A 19036-nucleotide genomic window follows, 5' to 3' on the forward strand; every position below is an offset into this window, starting at 1 on the left:
AAATCCCATATAAGGGGTGTGGTCAGGGAGACCACATAGATACACACAGTGGGATCTTCAATTCCATGGTCACCACGGGGCTAACAAGGACATGGGGATATCGGCCTATAACAGTGGCTAAGGACAGACTTCTGGAAGTCCAGTGTACAATGGGATATTGCAAGGAGGCTGGCAGCTCTGCAAGATACATCTAGAAAAAAGACTGAATGGGAATCTGCAGAAATGCTAATAAATGGTTGAACTGAAGTAGTGGGATTCAGAATGAACTTGTCTCTTTTCCTTAACTTCCAGATCACCTGTAAGGCTCCTGGGTTATTTTTACAAACAAAGAAAATTACTGATAAAGAGCAGTTCTTTACGTGGATCTGGCCAGAGAAATGACAGGGCAACGGCTTACCCTGGTGGCTGAACATGGACTCTTCCCAGTTACTTATTTGGAACTCCAAACATCCAGCCTACAGCCAGTCAAGGCTCAGGTGACTGGAGGGTGCCCTGTGTGTCACCTTTAGCGGACAAGGTATGCACTGAAAGAGCTCAGTCTCTGCGGCTGGCCAGGACTGGGTACACCTCAGAGCTACCACGAGCACAAGCTCTGTCACCGTCAGGACTCAGAAGACAGCCCTATCCTTCCAGGTTATTGTGAAGATTTAAAATAAGGTGGAGACTGCTCGTAACTGTCTCCCTCCCAACTCTCACAGCAGGATGAAATTTCGCGAATGAAAGAGAGGCACTTGGGGACCAGTAGGTCATCCCTGTCCTTTGGCCTCTGCTTGCTGTGTGGTCCTGAGGGGCAGGCAGTACTGAGCACAGTGCTGCCTTTTACAGCTTGCTATCGACTCTTTCTAAGCCTTAGGTTGGATCGGAAATTGCCCTATATCTAGCAAGCCGGAGGGAAGATAATGTGGGGCCTGGGAGCCATGCACGCTCCCGCTGAAGTAACCAAAGCCTACCTTTAACAGGGTGGGGAGCTGTGACCTCAGTGTGCCTACTGCTGCCGCCATCATCCTTACAGTCATAATTAGGTTCTTAACTAAAAGGGCTGGATGCTGCAGAAGAAAGGACCGAGCCTGTCATCGGAGAGACGATCTCTCCATTTTCCAGCCCCCAGACCTTGGGCAAGTTGTGGAAAGCCTCTCTGAGCCTCAGTTTCCCCATCTGTTCAATGGGAAAGCCACTACCCACCCTTCACGATCTTCAGGGATGTTCAGTAAATGTTACTTCTCTTACTTCTCTTTCCTTCCCCAGATAGAAACACTCAGCCATCAGAACACTGCCTCCTGGGCTGGAAGAGGACTGAACAGCTCTGGTTCCCAACCCCAGGGAAGCAGAGAGGAAGGTAGCATGCAGGACAAGACACCTCAGGACGCGGAGCTCTTTGGGCAAAGCCAGGAGAACAATGGACCCCCTTGGGCAGCACAGCACAACTGAGAGAAGAAACTGGGTCCTGGCCCTGCCGCGTTCTAACTGGATGACCTGGAACCCTGGGTCATTCGCTTTCTGAGCCTGAGTTCCCATTCTGTGGAAGGGATGCCTAAGAGGGCCTAGAACACATCAGGAGCTCCACTGTACTTGCTGCCAACTGGCCTCTGACCCACAGCCCATTCCGTCCGATCCCTCCTAATTCTGACTCTTACCCTAGGGGATCCTTGGGGCATACCATCAGTCCTGCTGTGAATAATAATGTAAGTAGCTAATACTTCTGGAGAAGTCATCACTGAATATTAATGAGCTAATGTTAACTGAAAAACAGAGGGAAATGTTATCCCCAGAAGACTTCCTAAAGGATTCTTCCAATCGCCATCAAATGGTTTTGAGGGGCTAGGACACCTACTTTTCAATGGGGAAGAAAATTTAACATAGGAAATATTTTGCTTTGGGAAAATGCAAGTCAACAAAATTTAGCAGTGGGATTCCCTTTAGGGCACCCTTTAAAATCCTAAGAAGCTCACATCTGGTAGGTTTTCGAAGATGTTTGTGGGATGAACGGATGCAAGAATGGACATAAGCTGGAAAGCCAACAAATGGACTTCGATGGAGGCAGCGGCCAGCAGGGCTGCCGGCAGGGCTAGCGGGCTCGATGAATTTCAGATGCCGCTGCCACAGCAGGCCGTGGAAACCGACTTATTCTTAATCAGCTCCATCTTGTGGTCCCCACAGTTAATTATTTAATGTGCTTTTTGGAAGTGAGAGTTGGGGCAAGAAGTCAGGAGGACCAAATCCTGCCCTCTACTTCAAAGATCCTGTGTCTCTTTCTGCTGCCAAAAATCCTCCAAGTTTCTGATGCACTCTGATATTCCCAGCGGAGACAAAGATTGTGATTCAAGAGAATCCAGGCCGGATTAAAGGGCCAGGCACTGAATCCATGTGCCCAGAACTGAACCACCCGCAACAAAGCCCCATTAGGATGTGGCTCCTGCCCGCCGGCTTGTCTTCTCGTGTCTCCCGACACAATGCTGACAGACTGGGGGGGGCTGGTTCTTCCCCCCAAAACAACATTTTATGAGGAGTCTGTTTTATTAAAATATTTTCCGCTGGATGCTTCCTGTGTTTCAAGAAGTTGGTCTTGCCAGCTGGAGCTGATGACAGTTGAGAAAACACATCCAAGTGCTGTTGTGACATGGCATTTGGAAGTGGAGCACAACGGGGGGCTGGGGCAGGGAGAAGGCAGCATGGGAAGAGACGCGGGGAAGACCTGGGTTATACCAGAAATGTCGCTGGCGTTATAGGAATGCAGCCCTGCCCTCCCTCCCCCCATTAAAAAAAAAAGGGAACAGAAACTCTTGGAATGATGTTCTAAAATATACCTCCCTATCTCCTGGTGGAGCACTGTTATGGTGGAGCACTGTTATGTGTGATCACAGAGAACTTGCCATTTGTTTTCTATAACTGCCAGTTTGCCAGCCCACTAAACTAGCCAACCCTGCTCCCACTGGTTCATTTCAACCTCAAATGTTTCCCCAAAGAAATCTAGAACAAGGCAATAAAACAAAACAAAACACACACAAAGGGGTACCGACCTAGTTCTGGTAATCACCAGAATGATGGGGGTACCAGACACTGGCTCTTTGCATACACTGACGAAGTAATCTCCTACCACTGGGCTGGAAAAGCAACGGCATAACTACATGTGGCGGGGAGGTCTAAGCTCTAATCGCGAACTTGGCCACAAACGGGCAGCGCTTTTCGGTAGACTGGCAAGTGTTGGTGTGGGGTGTTTCTGGGACAATGCAAGGATATTCTGGATTTGCCTTTCAGTATCTCCAGGCCCATGACCCTCCATCCAGTACATAAAATATTATATACTAGATAATAAAATATTTAGTCCAGGTTAAAGAGATGACTCTAAAGAAAAGTCACGCATTTCCCCCTAAAGAGAAATCTTTGGGCTCGGAGGCACTCTGAAGCGATGCTGCGTTCTCTCCACAAGGGGGCAATCATAATCCACGGCAGGGAAACAATCCGCATTCTCTTTGTACACAGTGCAAGGGAGTCCTCTCTTCCAAATTCTCCAACACCACGCATCTCCCAACACACACAGACACACAGGTTTGAGGGCCTCCTAGGCAGGCTGGTTCCGTAACCACACCACAGTCTCCAGTGATACACCAAAGAATCCTGGAAGAACTGACGTGGGATGGCAGGTGGGCTAGGCCGTAGCCTGGCATCTGGGAATTACTGCTTCCTTTTGGCTCCTATTCTCGCTAGGACCTGCCATCTCCCTTAACTTCCTTCTCTGAGAACTTTTCTGAAAACAGGGCAGCCAAAAAGAGCACTGCCCTCTTTACCCAAGGGACGTCAGGGTCCCAGGGGCAATGATTTTGGTTCTCCCAACCACCCGAGGTGGATTCATGTACTTTTCAGGGCATCACGGGAAGCTGGTGTGTAGCTGCTGAGTTGTCTGGGCAGAGACCAGGGGCTGTGCACCTTGGGGACCAAGGGCAGACAGCATCCTCTGATGGAAGCGGTGCCACCTTCTCCAGATAGTGCTGAAGCCGGGGCCGTGCACAGCTCTAAGCCTCCCACATCCACACTGCTCACCTCTGGCCCTGGCATTCCCCTTATCTACCCACGTTTACCCAGAGAATGACTCTAAGCCAGGTCCTCTGCTTGCTATGGGGCATGAAACCCAGTGCCTGTCCTGAGGAGCTCTGGGCCCAAGAGATAGAAAAGCAGACTCATAATGAGCTAAATGCTACGACACAGGTGAGCAGAGGTGCTGGTGCGGGGGGCGATGGATGAGAATAGCCCTGGGTGCACCTCTCTCGAGCAGCCCAGGCCTAGGAAGGTGGCGTGTGTGTGAGTCGCTCAGTCGTGTCCGACTCTTTGCAGTCCCAAGGACTGTAGCCCACCAGATTCCATGGGTCTTGGCCCTCATTAAGTAGGCAGCGCCCTCAACTGGGTTCCTAACTCTCTCCTCCTAACCCTCTATTTTTAGCATAAGAAAAAGCCGAGAACCACTTTCTGAGCTTGTCTGAGTACCCCGTGGGTGTCACCACTCAAAATCCAGCCCAGTGCCCGGCTTCCTGGCCTCTGGGGCCTCCCGCTGGTGCGACAACTGCCAGCGGAACCGACACTGAAGATCAAGCCCTGCTCCCCGACTGACCTCTTTGTGAAACACCCGCTCAGGGCTCCGGGGAAGCCCTTCAAAGGCCAGGGCTGCTGTGTGGGCTCCACAAAGCACTGGCCCCCCTGGGCTCCTGCAGACAGAGGGGAGGGGAGGACGGGGTACTCACTGGTCGGGGCTCGAGACGGACGTCCTTCGGGCTTCCACTGTGATGTTGCTCTTCGGTCTTTTAACGACGTGTGGACGGGGAGGGCGCACCTAGAATGGGCATGGGGAAAATCCCCAAGAAGGGCTGAGTTGGAAAAGCCATTCAAGGACATTTTCAAGATGCAGGTAAGCAGCCCTAAAACAAACGTTGAAGGATTTTCAGAGCACAGACTTAAAGGCTGTGCTTATGATGGAGACTGTTGAAGTGGTGGCCGACCTGTGAACTGGAATCTGTGGCCTACTGAAAGGAGAAAGGCTCTTCTGAAGGGCTGGGTGTCCTGATTTGCACCCAGCGGGTGGTTCCACCTGCCTCCTTGTGGCGCTGCCCTGAGGGCTCAGCAAGACACTGTCTGGGCACGACCCGGAACAAAGAGGCACTAATGGTAAGTCCCACTTGCCTTCTCCTGGAACCTGGAAACCAGTCTGGTAGAACAAGGAGGTTTCACTCAGACTTTGTGTTTAGGGCATATGTGCCTATTTTGTTCTTTTTTTACAGCTGAATTATAGGATGCTTGTTTTCCTCTCTAAGTAGGAGGGTGGAGAAGCAAATACTAATAGCATTAGAGCACCAATTAAAGTCCTCCTTCTGTTCCCCTGGGTAGCCCTGTGCAAGGCTTGGTCTGGACCCTCAGACAGTCTGTGGGGCCACTGCACTCACCACACAGACACGCTCAAAGGCCGGAGCTGGGGGTATTGATGGTGAAGTGCACAGCCTCCTGGTTCACGGCCAGACTGCAGCGACACCGTGGTTTTTTCCTACCTATGGCCTCTGAAGGCTAAGATGAGGGATCATATAAAAAGACACTCCCTTCTCCTACTAGAGCCGGTGATGAGAGTTAGGCTAAGAATTTCTAGGTGTCCTTAAAAGAATACTCGTTTGGGCCAGTCAACACTAACTGGCTTTAAATTTGGCACCACCATCTCTGTACAATGCCAGAGGAGGTCTGGAGAAAGCCTATCTGTGAATTTTGTTGCCAGTAAGAAGGACCGAGCAGCCCAGTGCGGAGGCTGCTCCTGTTCTACAGACGAGGGACCACCGCAGCCAACGCCATGGTTGCTGAGGTTAGTGGACAAGACCGAGACGGAGAGCACAGGCACGCTCCAAACCCTGCGCCCTCTTCTGGAACCTCCCCCAGCCCCAAACCCCACACTGCTGGGAGACACAATACAATGCCCTCGGAATACAGGTCACAGGAGCTGGCTGCACAAGAGACAAGTCTTCACTGAGTTTCATCAGGCCCTCAGGCCTCCTCACATCTGATCTAACCAGAGTTTTTCCTGTGGAACAGCCAGTTTGATCTCAGCCTGGTTTGGCAAATCAGAGATGTGATAAAAGCCAAGTGCATTCCACCGAACTTGCTGTCTGCTATGGGGTTACTGTGACGATCCAATGAGCTCACGGAGGCAAAGCGCTGGCATGGGGCTTGGCACACAGTGGGGGCTCAATACAAGCTCATTGTGCTTCCCTGTGACCTTATCAATAACAGACGAAGACAGGAGGCATCTCTGAATTAGAAGATGGATTTACGATGGTCTCACCCTTGCCTAGTACTCCGCTCCATACCTGTTTTAGTGACCCCCTCAGCCGGATTTTTTGAAATGAATGTTGCTGCTTGGAATCTAAGAAGCGCATAATGACGCTGCTATTATTATCACTGCTATTAGAACAGTGCCTTCCATGGCGCAGACATCCAGTCACTGGTTGCTGAGTATCCGAGTGGATCCGTCCCCCACCCACTAACCCTGAACTGGTTTCCAGCCCAGAGCCTGACTCCTCTGGCAGCTGGTAAGCAGGATCACCTGGTTTGCACCTGACTTTGCACCACAAAGAGGGTATGCAGTTGGGGCGACTGCTGCCTTGCCCCGGGGTCCTGGGGTGGGGGCTTCGAGAAGGTCAGACAGTAAGGCCCGTTCGCCTGTCCCTGCCCACAGCTGCTCCTCGTTCAATAGAGGTGGGTTAGGAATGTGAACTTGTGGCTGAAATGGGGGGATTAAGTTTGTGGCAACTTCAACTGAACTTGCAACGTGGTGAAACATGGGGAAAAAGAACAACAGAGCTAATTAGACGAGCTGAGCTGTCAGAGTGCCGCTGAATGGCTCAGCGCCAACAAACAAAAGGAATGGGTTGGCAATCAGCAGGATCGATGGAGAAGACTGCTTCATTAGGGATGATAAACCAGACAGAGCGGGAGAGGGAGGGGTGGGAGGGGGAGGGCGGCAGCGAAGGCAGGGGAGGGAGAGAAAGGCTCGGCAGACCCAGAGACAGTCACCCGCACGGCTGCAGGCACACCCAGAGTCACACGCACGCCTGACTGGTGTGGACAAAGCAGACACAAAATTATACTCATGGACAACCACCCAGAGACATGCACAGAGGCATGGAGATGCCAACAGACCCACAGTCTCACAAATACTCGCAGAGGCACGCACAGGAGAAGGCCCATGCACGGATCTCTCTGTCTCTCACACACACACATACACACACGGCCGCGGACGTACAGCTAGAGCCACACCAGGCACAGACACACACACCCACACCCACACCCCCCCCCCCACACACACGCACACGGCCGCGGACGTACAGCTAGAGCCACACCAGGCACAGACACACACAGACAAAATGGTTTAATTAAGCCCGAATCACAAGACGATGCAGACAACTGGCCCGTCATATTTCAGTGATCAGATCCATCTTTCCAGGGTGCTTAGGAGGGGTGGGGGCTGGGGATGAGGGAGGAAACCACGCGCACACACAACGCGACCGGCGCACCAGCACTCTGGTCCCAGCCGCGCTGGGGAGAAAATGCTAAACAGGGATTTAGAGCTCTGTTCAAGGGGGACTTGAGGGGAAAGTTGGGAAACCAGCCAATTCCCCACTGGATTTAAAACCTGAGAAATCTAAGTCGGCAGGGTTAAATGTGTATTGAATACAAAAGCACCGAGTACATTTGATTTTAATGGTGAGCAAGAAATAATAAATACAGAGCTTATAAAGCGCTTCACATGCGGCCGACCACAGCCTGCCTCTCCCCTGCACACCCCAGCCCACTCCCCTGAGTCCACAGACACTGGCAAGGCTTTCTTCTGCTCTTTCCTTTCTCTTCTTTTTACAAAGAAAATCTAAATCCTCTGGTCACATCTGAACTCCAGCGACAGGTGCCAGGCTACAAAGCTCCTTCCAGAAAGGCTGAATGCTGGCCCCCATGCTCCCACTGCCCTGGGCTGATGGCCATACTTCTGCTGAGAATGCCTGTGGCTAAGTGACCCAGCAAAGCCCGGTTGGGGGCCAGAGGCTCCTGGCATGGGAGCCGGTCAGGCCGTCATCTCTGAGGCCCTTGAAGCCACGGGGCCCACACTCCACATCCCCCAGGTTCACCTCTAGTGTGGGGGATGCCCAGTGGAAATGCTTGCATGAGGGCACTCAGAATGGACAGACCTGGGGCTCCGGGGACACAAGGCCCAGGAAGCACAGAGCTTCTAGGGCTCCCACATTAGCCCCACAGTGACCCTGCTTTGGATGAAGGTATTTGGGTGGGCAGGACTGGGCTACGTGTGTCCACCTCCTGCCAGGGATTGTGCTAGGTACTACAAATATATGACCTTATAACCCCACCAGGTAGGTAGAGAAACCCATTTTATAGATGATGAAACTAAGGCTCAGAGAAGGTATGCATATGGCCCCACGTCAAACAGCGAAGAAGTGTCCAAACTGTGACTGAAACTAAGACAGGCCTCTCTGGCTTCCAGGCCCAGGAGGATTAGTTCTGTTTGGCCACCTGCCTCTTCAGTGTCTCATAATCCTAGACCCCCGAGTGCCAGGCCAGTCACCTCCCACACTAGGGCAGTGCCAGAAGCAGTTGCTACTCAGTGTTCAGGGCAGTATTTGCCTTCCCAAGTCCTCAGTCACTGGTGGATGTGGCTGAATTCCAGCCCCCCGCACCCCAACCCCCCAGGCTGTCTGGGTCCTCACACTGGCTACACAACCTGGTGTCAAAAGTAGCTGTCTCCAGCTTCTGAGTTCCTCCAAGGGGAGCAATCCTGCCCCGGATCCTACTAAGAGATTCCCTGGCATCTTGGATCCTAGGTCTCTCCAGGCACTTCTTAGAGCTAGCCACTGGATGACTCTGGCTTGGGAGAGGCTGCTTGGTGAGGAGTGAGGAGAGGCAGGGCAAAGAGGCAAGCCTGGGCGCAAAGGCCAGCATGGCCTCTGATTATCTCTGTGGTTTCAGCTGCCAACTGGAGGCATCGCATCTGCCTCCTCTGGGCTGTTGTAAGGACAGAGGAGCACAGTCCGAGGCACATAAAAGGTGCTCACTAAATGTCAGTTCTTCTCACCTCTGCACCCGTGCCAGGGCCTAACCCTGCCGCAGCGATTCCATAGGGAACCAAGCTACCACTGATTAAATTTTTCTCGCCTGAAGGCTCTCCCCCCATCCTTTGTATTAAGATGGACTCTGTGGAGATGGAGGCCCCGGGAACTTGGTATGCATGAAAGACCACAGCTTCTAGAGTCTGGTGACCCCTTTGTGTAGTTGAGGGACTTGGGTTAAGTTACTGAACATCAGTTTTCTCATTTAAAACAGGTGGAGGAGAGGCCTACTTCATAGAGATTCTGTGAGGCTCAGCTGGGATGATATGACGAAGAATGATTCGCTGACTATGAACATCCTAGGTGAATGATTAAGAAACGGGGTCATTCCTTAGAAGTTTTAAGACTGAAAAATCTATTAAGAAGAAGAAGAGCTGCTACTGTGTCCCAGGCCCTGTGCGAGGAGCCTTACAAATGATGTCTGTACTCATGCTCACAAAAAACCTCCATGAACAAGAGCGTATTAGAGAGAGGGGCGAGGCTCAGAGAGAGCTTCAGGACTTGCCCAGAGTCACACAAAGATCCACGTGGATCTACTCCCCAGATCCACATTGCTATTGACTGTGCTGAAATTCTCACTAAATCGCACAACACTTGACCCGGACATTGGCTTCCTGTCCCCCAGAGCAGTTTCTCTTTGCTGTTTGTGCCTCCCACCCGATGACAATAAGTAGAAACACTTCAGCCCCTCGACAGCTGTGCTGACCGCGGCTCGACGAGGGTACGGGATGGCTCTGTCATGTGTGGTCGGAACTTCAGTGTCATGGCTGCCTCCAGCCCAGCCCTGCACCCCCCATACATGGGAGGGAAGGGGAGGGAAGGGAGACAGTGCCACAGAATGTTCCAACGTCCATGCAGAGAAGGCCACCCATCCAACATTAGGTACGTGTGACAAGGATTCAAAACAGACACAGTCTGAGAGCACTCCTAACCACTTCTGGTTTGGTGCTATCTGATTCAAATAGATCTTCACGCAAATAAACTCTTAAAAAAAAAAAAAAAGCCAGACAGAGCTCAGCCCAGTCATCTGCACCCCTCAGCTGCCACACTTTTCAAGATGGCTGTGGACCACAGTGGGGAGGGCAGGAGGGGCTGGGACTCGGGTTTGTGGGGAAACATGATGGCCACTGGGCTGGAATCGGACCCGTTTTGCTTGACTGCAAGGGTGGTGGCTGCTTTGAACAAGAAACAGAGAAACTCTTCTCTTGGTCAACAGCCCTCACTCAATGGCCCCATCCAGTTTCCTTCTTACTTTAAAGGAAACTGCTAAAGTTATCAGGCCTCAGCATGACTGAAGCCTTAGCTCAGAAGAAAAAGGACTTCACTGATGCTGAACACCAGATCCGGCCCAGTATTTTCCCAAGGCGTTGCTCTTGAGAAGACATGGATGGGTCCCTCTCCCTTGCTTGCCCATTCCCAGGTGTTGGTGGGTTTATCACATCTCGTCCTGCTTTTCTGCCCTTCCTCAGAGCTTTGCTTGGGAAGGTGGAGCCCCACGTGCGGCCCGGGAGAGGAGGAAACTGGTCTCCATCTGAGCCGGCTCGATATTCTCTGGGCGTAGCGTCTGCCCCTGGGAAGGGACATCAAATGCGTTTCCAAACCAAGATCTGGCTCAACGAGACCCCTGCTGCCAGACTTCTGTTTCCTTTGTGACAAAGAGGCGGCTGCAGCCTTTAAAGCTCACTGGCCAGCAACATGGCTCAACCTAGGAGATGCGCTCAAACCAGGCACACACGGCAAGCACAGCACACAGCAGCCCCGCTACCTACGGCTCTGACCTGCAAGTGGCCAAACTGATCCAGAAGAAAGAGACAGAAGCTCAGGGAATGCAAGTTCGGGTACATGCCACACAGAGGGAAGTTGAAAAACCCACTTCCTGGTTTTCCTTGGCAAGGCAGCTGAGTTCAGACCCCCGAGGTTTAGTCAGGCGGGGAGATGGCTCAGGCAGTGTTAGGTGAGAGGGCAGAACCACTGGCTACTCACGGGCCTCGAGCGCTGTATCTTGGGAGGCGGCGGGCGAGTGGGACGGAGTCTCTGTGGCTGCATTAAAGTGGAAACTTAAGGAATCAGTACACACAGAGGTGGTTTGACGCATTTCCACACACAGCTCCGGGCATCCAGCCACCCAAGCCAGAGCCCGAGGGCCATCTTTGATGCCTCCCGCTCCCATGGCTGGCTGCCGGCTCCTGCACACCCCATGTCTGAGGCTCTTTCCTCCACCTCTGGCTTGAATCACTGTTATCAGCAGGGCCCCCGCCTGGAGCTCCTCAGCCATCTCTACTTTGGCCAAGAGGGGTTTTCTAAAATGCAGTGTGACCCTGCCACCCCCAGCTTTGAGACCTCTGCTGTCCCCTCCTGTCCTGGGGTAACAGTTCACCAGGGCCCTGGGCTGGCGTTCTAAATCCTCTAAGACCTGGCCTCTGCCATGCCCTACCCAGACCCCTCCCAACCTTTCCCCGTGCTCACTCGAAGACCCTTGCTTGGCCCGAGGCTCTCAGGCCTGCTTCATGCGTGCCCAGCAGGTGGAACGACCTGCCCCACCCTGATCTGCCTGGCAAACTTTGCTTGTCCTTCGAGACTCTGCCCAGGTTGGGTGCTGTCCCCCAGTGCTCTCACTCATCACCCACTATCGCTCCGTGTCTGCCCCTCTGCCCTCCTACTCCTTCAAACGTTCATTTCCTTGAGGGATTCATCCCTGTACCTTGGGGGAAAATGTATCTTCTCAATAAATGTCTGATGAATAAATACAATTTGCACAAAATGCTTGGCTTCTGAATAAAAATCAGTGGAGCGCAGATCTCTTAGCTCACCCCTTGAACCCTCTGTGTTGAAAGTTAAGCCTTGTTCTCTCAATAGCCTGCCCAGATATCTAGATGCCCTGGACAGTGGGGCAGATGAAGACAGTGTAAGGAGAGTAAAGTCCACACTAGACCAAGGTCACGGACACTTGGCAAGCCCTGGGAGGCTTCTGATTGGTTCTTCGATCAGCCTCGTGGTTCACAGAGGTCCATTATTACGCTGCAAAGTCCAGAACTGCACTTCCCATGACAGGGGCCAATGGCCACACAGGGTGAGTCCAAATTAAGATGTGCTGTTAAGTGTAAAATGCACATCGGATTTTGGAGACTTAGTTTGAAAAAGAATGCAAGCTATCTCAATAACTTTTTATATTGATTATATGTTGAAATGAAAGTGTTTTGGATATTTTGGTTAAATATATTATTAAAATTAATCTCATCTGTTTCTTTTTACTTTTTAATACAGTTACTAAAATATTTAGAATTCCATATGTGGCTCGCATGTGTGGCTCCTGTTACATTTCTCTTGGACAGCACTTCAGAGCTTCACTTGGTTGGAGCTGGAGTGGTCCTCCAGACAGCAAACCTGCCTTACAATTCCTTCTCCACACCCGACTCCTGCAGGGAGAGGCTGTGTCTCCAGAGTCCCTGGATCCCTGGTGCCCAGCACAGGGCCTGTCGGAGTGGCCTATGGAGAAAGTGGGCTGACAGACTTAGTGGAGAACTGGTGTCCCTCATGGCACACTAAGAGCACATCTGGATGGAAATCAGCCTGGCTTCCTGGATCCTGTGCAGTTTGGAGTGGAGGCGAACCCACACACGGGGACCCTTCTTCAGCTGGAGGCTGTTGAGGGTTGGGATGCCACCCGGCGAGACGAGCATGGCTGCCCACAGGTGCACAGGCTGTGGTCCTCGTCCAAGCCCTCAACTCTCACACACACCCTCTGCTCCCCCATCGTCTTCAGCTCCCCTTGCTCTCGACCCCTCTGCTTCTGGGTGGCCACTTTCTCGAGCTCCAGAGCCCTCACCACTAGTCACCTCTGACCTGGCTGGCAGGGATGGCAGTGGGGCTGGGGGTTTAGGAGATGACTGGTGGGGTCAGACAGTCTCACACTGAACCCAAGCCCTCCATTCACCCTGTGGCCTGCGATTCAACCATCCAAGCCTGACTTTCCTCATCTGTAAATGCAGGTAATGGCACTACCCACCCGAGGGGACTATTAGAAAGTTTCAATGAGATGATGTTTGCCAAGATCTTTGGCCAGTAGATGCCAGCAACTATCATCATTAGCAGCTTTCCCACCCTCCAGCTTCTTCCCTGCCCAACCATCTTCCATCTTATTCCAGAGTGGACTTAAAAAAAAAACAACCAAACATGCCCAGTTATGTTCTTTGCCAGCCTAAATCTTCCCAGGGGAAGGCTGGCATCTCCTGAGCCATCTTCTGAGAAATACCATCCTGGGAGATGCATCATATGAAAGAAGAAAAGGGGGTTCCTCTGGCAGACATGAGAAGTGTTGAGTCTTGCTCTGTTTGGAGATTCACGACGCTGGTTAGCATGGCAAAGCCTGTCAACCCTTGTGATAAAAACGCTACCCTCAACAGGCAAAACACTATTAATTCTTCCTGCCCCCACCCGCGCCCCATAAAAGTCCTGCTTCCCATATTTATTTGAACAGACTCACATCCCCTATAACACCTGTTAAATATTCCCTGGAAAATGCTGACTAAAGTGTTCAAAGCTCTCCAGAGTCTGGGCCCCACACATAAGCCCCTGCAAACTCCTCTCTCCCCCAACCCTGCCCCACTCACCCCCTTGCTCTCCCTGAAAGCTCAGGTGTTCTTGAAGGCTGCTCCTGAAACACCTTCCATTTCCTTTTGTCTCACTCTTGGTGCTTCCTGTTCATCCTTTGCTGTCTGTCTCAAGCACCACTTCCCCCAGGGGGCCAGCCCTGCCCCTCCCTGAGTGGCGAGGGTTAAATGCTCTGCCTGCCGTGTATTCTTGGTACAAAGGTTGTAATTATAAGCTCACTCATCTCATTTCTCTGCTTATCCTGAGGTCTAGTGTGGTATTGGATAAATAGGTGCTCAGCAAGATTTCTGACTGAAGCTTCCTGGCACATGTAGAAGAAATACAACAAATGTCAGTTCTCCAGATTCTGTAATTATTTTGCTTTGATTGTCATCAGGAAGTATTAGCTCTTTCGCAACCGAATTTATAAATGGTGGGAGGAAAGCAGCCTCTTGACCACACCCAACCTAGAAACCAGGAGAGTAAACCAGAGGGATTTATAGGTACTGAGAGAGGGTAACGCGGTACATGTGTTCTGAGTGGGACACTGGGTGGATCACAGCAGCTCCCCCAGGACAAGGCGCTGCTAAGAAGCTTCTGCCTCTCGGATGGGAGAGGGTGAGAGCGCTGCTGAGCTGTAGTGGTTGCAGGTTCCCCAAATATGCTGGGGGGCATGACAGCGGGGGACACAGGCTGAGGAGAGCTGAGTCCTCTGGGGACAATTAGAACAGGCCATAGCATGGAGTGGTGGTGACTTAGGCAGGAGGAGCAGAGGGAAGCTAGGAAAAAAATCAACTCAACACACTGTTTTCTAGAACATGGCTCCAAGTGCTCGGGAAGCTGAATCAGGGGAGTGACTGAATATGGGGCTACGATAGATTGAGATGAGGCCCGAGAGGACTGCATTGCTGGCCAGACTCAGTGAAAGTCATTTCAGCAAACTGGAACCCCTGCGCCACCCCCGCCCATGCTCTAAGTCCCAGGTTCCAGTGGCCTTGCCTGCTTCTTCCATGGCTCTAGTGCCAGGAGCTTATCCTTCCACGGATAGGGACACAGACTGGAGGGAGGGAGAGTGGCCTGCTCTTAGGCCTCTTGACTGTAAATCCAGGGCCCCTCCCACAGCTGCAGAAGAGGAGACAAAACCAGAAGAGCCTTGGAGCAGAGAATCAAGAGGTTCAGACACTTTTACAGAGAAATCATGTCACGTGTGATCCTCAATTCCCTGGCTACACGGACGGCTGGTTCTTAAGTGAGTTTAAAAAGGCTGGGCCTTTGGCAATCTTTGGTTAACAAGAGTTCTGTTCAGCAGTTGATCTGGCACTCCAGTGGGGGCACTGGAGGTTTCACACACAGGCACCTGCCTTTCTGAAAGTCACGCGGAGTCCAGACACAGATTCACTCTCCCAGAGTGGAAAGATCCTCCCGTGAGCAGTGATGGAACAACTGTCTGGGGCCAGGGCCTGGGAATTCAGGAGAACAGGACAGAGTCTGTCCTTAAAGGGTGTATGATTCAATGGAATTTGACCTACTTCTCAGAAAAATACCTTTCTTAGAGTACAAAAAGCATGGCTAAAACCCCAAGAAATAGACTTTGGAAAGACTCATGTTCATGATTTGGCTCTGTCATTTTCTAGTTGAGTTCAATACTGGCTTTGCCATTTGGCACGTTATTCAATCTAAGCCTCAGTTAAGTCTTCTGTAAAATGGAAATAACTCCAGAGTCATGAGCACTGGCACAAGAATGCTATAGGAGGGCATCCCGGCTGTGGGAGGCTCTGGTCCGGCAACCTGCTGATGAAATGAGAACATCTGATCCTCTGTCCCTCCCTTAAATCCACAGGTCTTCCCAGAAGAGTCTTGTGAATGTGAGGATCTTGGCTTTCCAAGGAAGCGTGCTTTGAGCAGGGCGCTGTTGAAAGGGACTGGGGTTTTACTAATCTTTTCTATTTACATGATGTATTTTCCTTTCAAAGCATTTCTACTTCTCTTCTTTCCTTTGAGCCTCACATTCCCTGGTGAGGCAAGTTAGAGGAGGGTTATTTCCCTGCAGAAGAGGCGGCCCAGAGAGGTTAAGTGACTAACATGAGGTCACAGAGCTAGTAGCAGGAACTAAAACAAGCAGGTTTTCTTAGTCCATTGTGCTATCCTTGTCAGCTGAAACTTCCAAAGTCATCTGGAATCCTTTCTGATTTGGTTTTTCTACTCCATATCCTTTCTGAAGTAGGACTCTGCTGTTAAGAGATCTGTGCCTTAGAAAGCAGGCTGGTGAGAGAATGACTGACATCCTCGCCTTCCTTCCTTATTTTAGCATCTCTTTCCAGTGCTTTCCAAAGAATATTCTTATCTCGATTCATTCAACAAACAATGGAGTATATTTTGTACGGGCAAAGGGCACAATCTTGAATAAGACCCAGTCCTGCCCTCAGGGGGTTCCCACTCTGATGGAGGGGTTATAACACAGAGGAGAGAGGGGTGCTGAGGTGTGTGGAAGTACCAAGGAGGGGATCTTCTATCTAATGGGAGGTAGTACAGAATTTAAGTGCATGAGACGGGAACCACAGTGATCCAGCAAGACTAAGTGAGGGTGAATATGAGGATGGGGTAGGTTGGGAGGAATGGCCTGTGGAGGTCACATAATTTAAGGCCTTGAGGAGTGTGGGTTTTCTCCTGAGTGCAGTGGGAAGAATTCAGGTAGGAAGGGACATATCAGAGGCCTTTGGTGTTCTTGCCGTAGAAGATGGATGGGAGGAGGTTGGGTGGGCTCCTAAGGACAGACACTCTCTTCCAGCTATGGCCTGCCTAGGCCTCCATGTTGTCAACTCACCAGCTGGCCATGTGACTGCTGGGAGATGTGGACATGAGCGGGTAAGCCCCAAAGTGTGACTGACATGAAGTCCCAGAGAAGAGAGGGACTCTTTGACCTCTGCCAGTCTCTGCCTGGCCCTCGGTGTTTATATCTGTCATCTGTGGGGACCAGGTGAGTATGTTCATTGGATATGAAATCCACATTGATGAGAACAGCATCTGATTTGCAGCTAATTTGTTGATGCAGCAAAACACATTGTTTCCAAAAGGTCAGGAGGGGAAGCTGTGTTGGAATATCAACTTAATTACCTGGGTGGCATGGATGAGTGGGCACCCAGCACGGGGCTGCAGGGTGGAGAACGCTTCACTGCTGGGCGCAGACCTGGGGCAGATAGTAAAGCAGGGGTGGAGGCGGGGGCAGCCTGAGAGGGGGCGCAGAGCCCAAAGCTCTTGTGGCCTGCTGTGAACTGATCCCTAGTCAGTGTACTCACCAGCCCAGGAAGCCTCATGCCAGGAATGAGGGTCATGACTCCATTTCACAGACGAGGGGAGGCAAAGACTTGCCCAGGGTCACATCAAGCAGTGGATGAGGATCAAAGAGCTCATCTCCCTGGTCCTGTGATGGACGTGGGAGGGGTCGGCTATTCCAGAACCAACGCATGATTTCCCCAGTCCCTAAGGAGGACACACCTTGGACCATCCCTTCAACATTCCTTCAAGGTCAGAATCAGTCTCCCCACTGCTGGGAAAGCAGCTCAGAGAGGGGAGACAGGCACTACCTAAGGCCTGTCCATAGTGAAAAGGCACTACCATTTCACAGAGGTGAAATGTCAAAGTCAGTGAGGCAACAGGCTAGACTGCAAGCGGGGACCAGAGGTATGGGGAAGGGGGTAGATGACCAGAGATGCCAAGCAGCTTTAGTGAAGGCTGAGGGATATGCATGCAAAGCTTGGGGTGGGGTGGCAGCCAGGGCCTCTGCACTCCCTGTTCCAGGGGCCAGAGAAGGTGGGGTACATGCAATGGTGGCTGGAGGCATAAGAATGGTGGCCTCCAAGGTCAGCCTCAAAGCAGGTGTCAGATCCTCTGGGTCTGAACGGTGTCCTGAATTGTCCCTTTTCTGTCAGATTTTCCTCTACCCACCCAGAGGAGGCCCTTGGCATTCTCAATGGGGAGGCAGGGGAGATGCTGGGGGCTTCTCTGTCCCAGGGATGTGTCCCAACCACATCCACTGCCGGGAATGGACAGGGTGAAACAGAAAATTCACAATTAAACCCCGTCACTGTTTAATGAGGGAAGAGTTCACCTGGTTAATTTTCCTGGCTAGTAGCCACATCAATGCTCTGACCTGTGCATGAAACAGCTCCGGCTGGGAGAGGAAGACAAAGCTTTCTGTGGCTTTACAAAGGGCCTCTGGGCTGAGAGCAAGGCTCCTCTACTCCTCGGGAAGGGAGAGCCGCTATTATGCAAGGTATGGAAATAAAAGAGGGCTTCTTTTGATAGGCCTCCAGAAAGGAGTGTATTGAAGCTATATTTGTGTGGAGTGTCTCTTTTGAAATGCCCAACCAGCTCTCTCGGGCACAGCTCTCGCCTGTCCCCCAACTCCTGTCATTATCTTGAATCCTCTCGTCCACACTTGATTGAGCTGATCCTGCTTGTTGGGGAGGATCAAATGCTTGCCTCCACTTCAGAGTGCCAGCGAGGGTGCTGGAGAAGACTGCGCTGGTGTCCTATGGCACGTGCTCTGTACCGACAGTGCTGGCCAGGCCCTGCACCTCTCGGGGGGACCCCGGGGTCCTCAGGCCCTGCAGTATCTGCAGAAGTAACCCTCAGCTCCAGGCTCTAATCTGGGAGGGTGCTTACTGAAAGACGCTGCATGGGATGGACTTCCCCATCAGAGATGAGTGAGCAGTCTCCATCCTGTTGCACACACGGTGAGGGAAGGTGCTTCTTCGTGGGAGTGGGAGGGGGGGAGGGGCCTCACCCTGGAGCACCCTCGACGAGCCAGGTGTTACCCAGTATATCCCAGTCAGTTCTAAAGCTCCAGATAGAGGTGCAGCTGTGATCTCTCCTGCCCGAATCGGCACACTGCACTAGGAAGCTGGTGGGGCTGGCCTTCGAGCCCTGGTTGTCAGACTCTGGAGACAGGTCCCATGTGTCCGTGGCTAACCTTCCTCAGGCAGCCTTGATGGGGGGCTGGGGACTGAATGTGGCCCTCGAAGAAAAGCCGAAGCGCCTGCCATTGGGTCTGGAAGCCAGTGTCCCTGGGAGAGGGGCCGCCGGGGACTCAGCCGCCTCAACAAGTCACCTTGCGGGGCCATTCTCTCCGCTGGGCCCGTGAGTGAGAGCTGAGCTGAGAGACGGTTTCGCCTGGTCCTGAGAGCGAAGCATTCTTCCCCGATGTTGACAGGAGTAGTATTTTGTAGTGGTGCTGGTTAATTTGTAGTGGCATTTGTGGTTTGAAGCCTTGTCAAGATCCCTGATTACTTCCCGTGCAAGGAGCT

At 51.9% G+C, this 19036-nt stretch overlaps 1 protein-coding gene across 4 annotated transcripts in view; it reads right to left on the minus strand.

Moving 5' to 3' along the window:
- DENND1A (DENN domain containing 1A) overlaps positions 1-19036 on the minus strand; it is a 539914-nt gene that overhangs the window by 16670 nt on the left and 504208 nt on the right. For 2 of the 4 annotated variants that reach the window (XM_040225092.1, XM_040225090.1), the window contains exons 20-21: positions 11124-11180; positions 4734-4822 (exon numbers count right to left, since the gene is read on the minus strand). In XM_040225092.1, the coding sequence (XP_040081026.1) occupies positions 4734-4822; positions 11124-11180 (146 nt within the window). The remainder of the gene's footprint in view (positions 1-4733; positions 4823-11123; positions 11181-19036) is intronic. The other 2 variants (XM_040225093.1, XM_040225091.1) reach the window with 1 other exon arrangement.

This window comes from Oryx dammah, unplaced genomic scaffold, assembly GCF_014754425.2.
Source record: "Oryx dammah isolate SB20612 unplaced genomic scaffold, SCBI_Odam_1.1 HiC_scaffold_25, whole genome shotgun sequence".
NCBI classification, from domain to species: Eukaryota; Metazoa; Chordata; class Mammalia; order Artiodactyla; family Bovidae; genus Oryx; species Oryx dammah.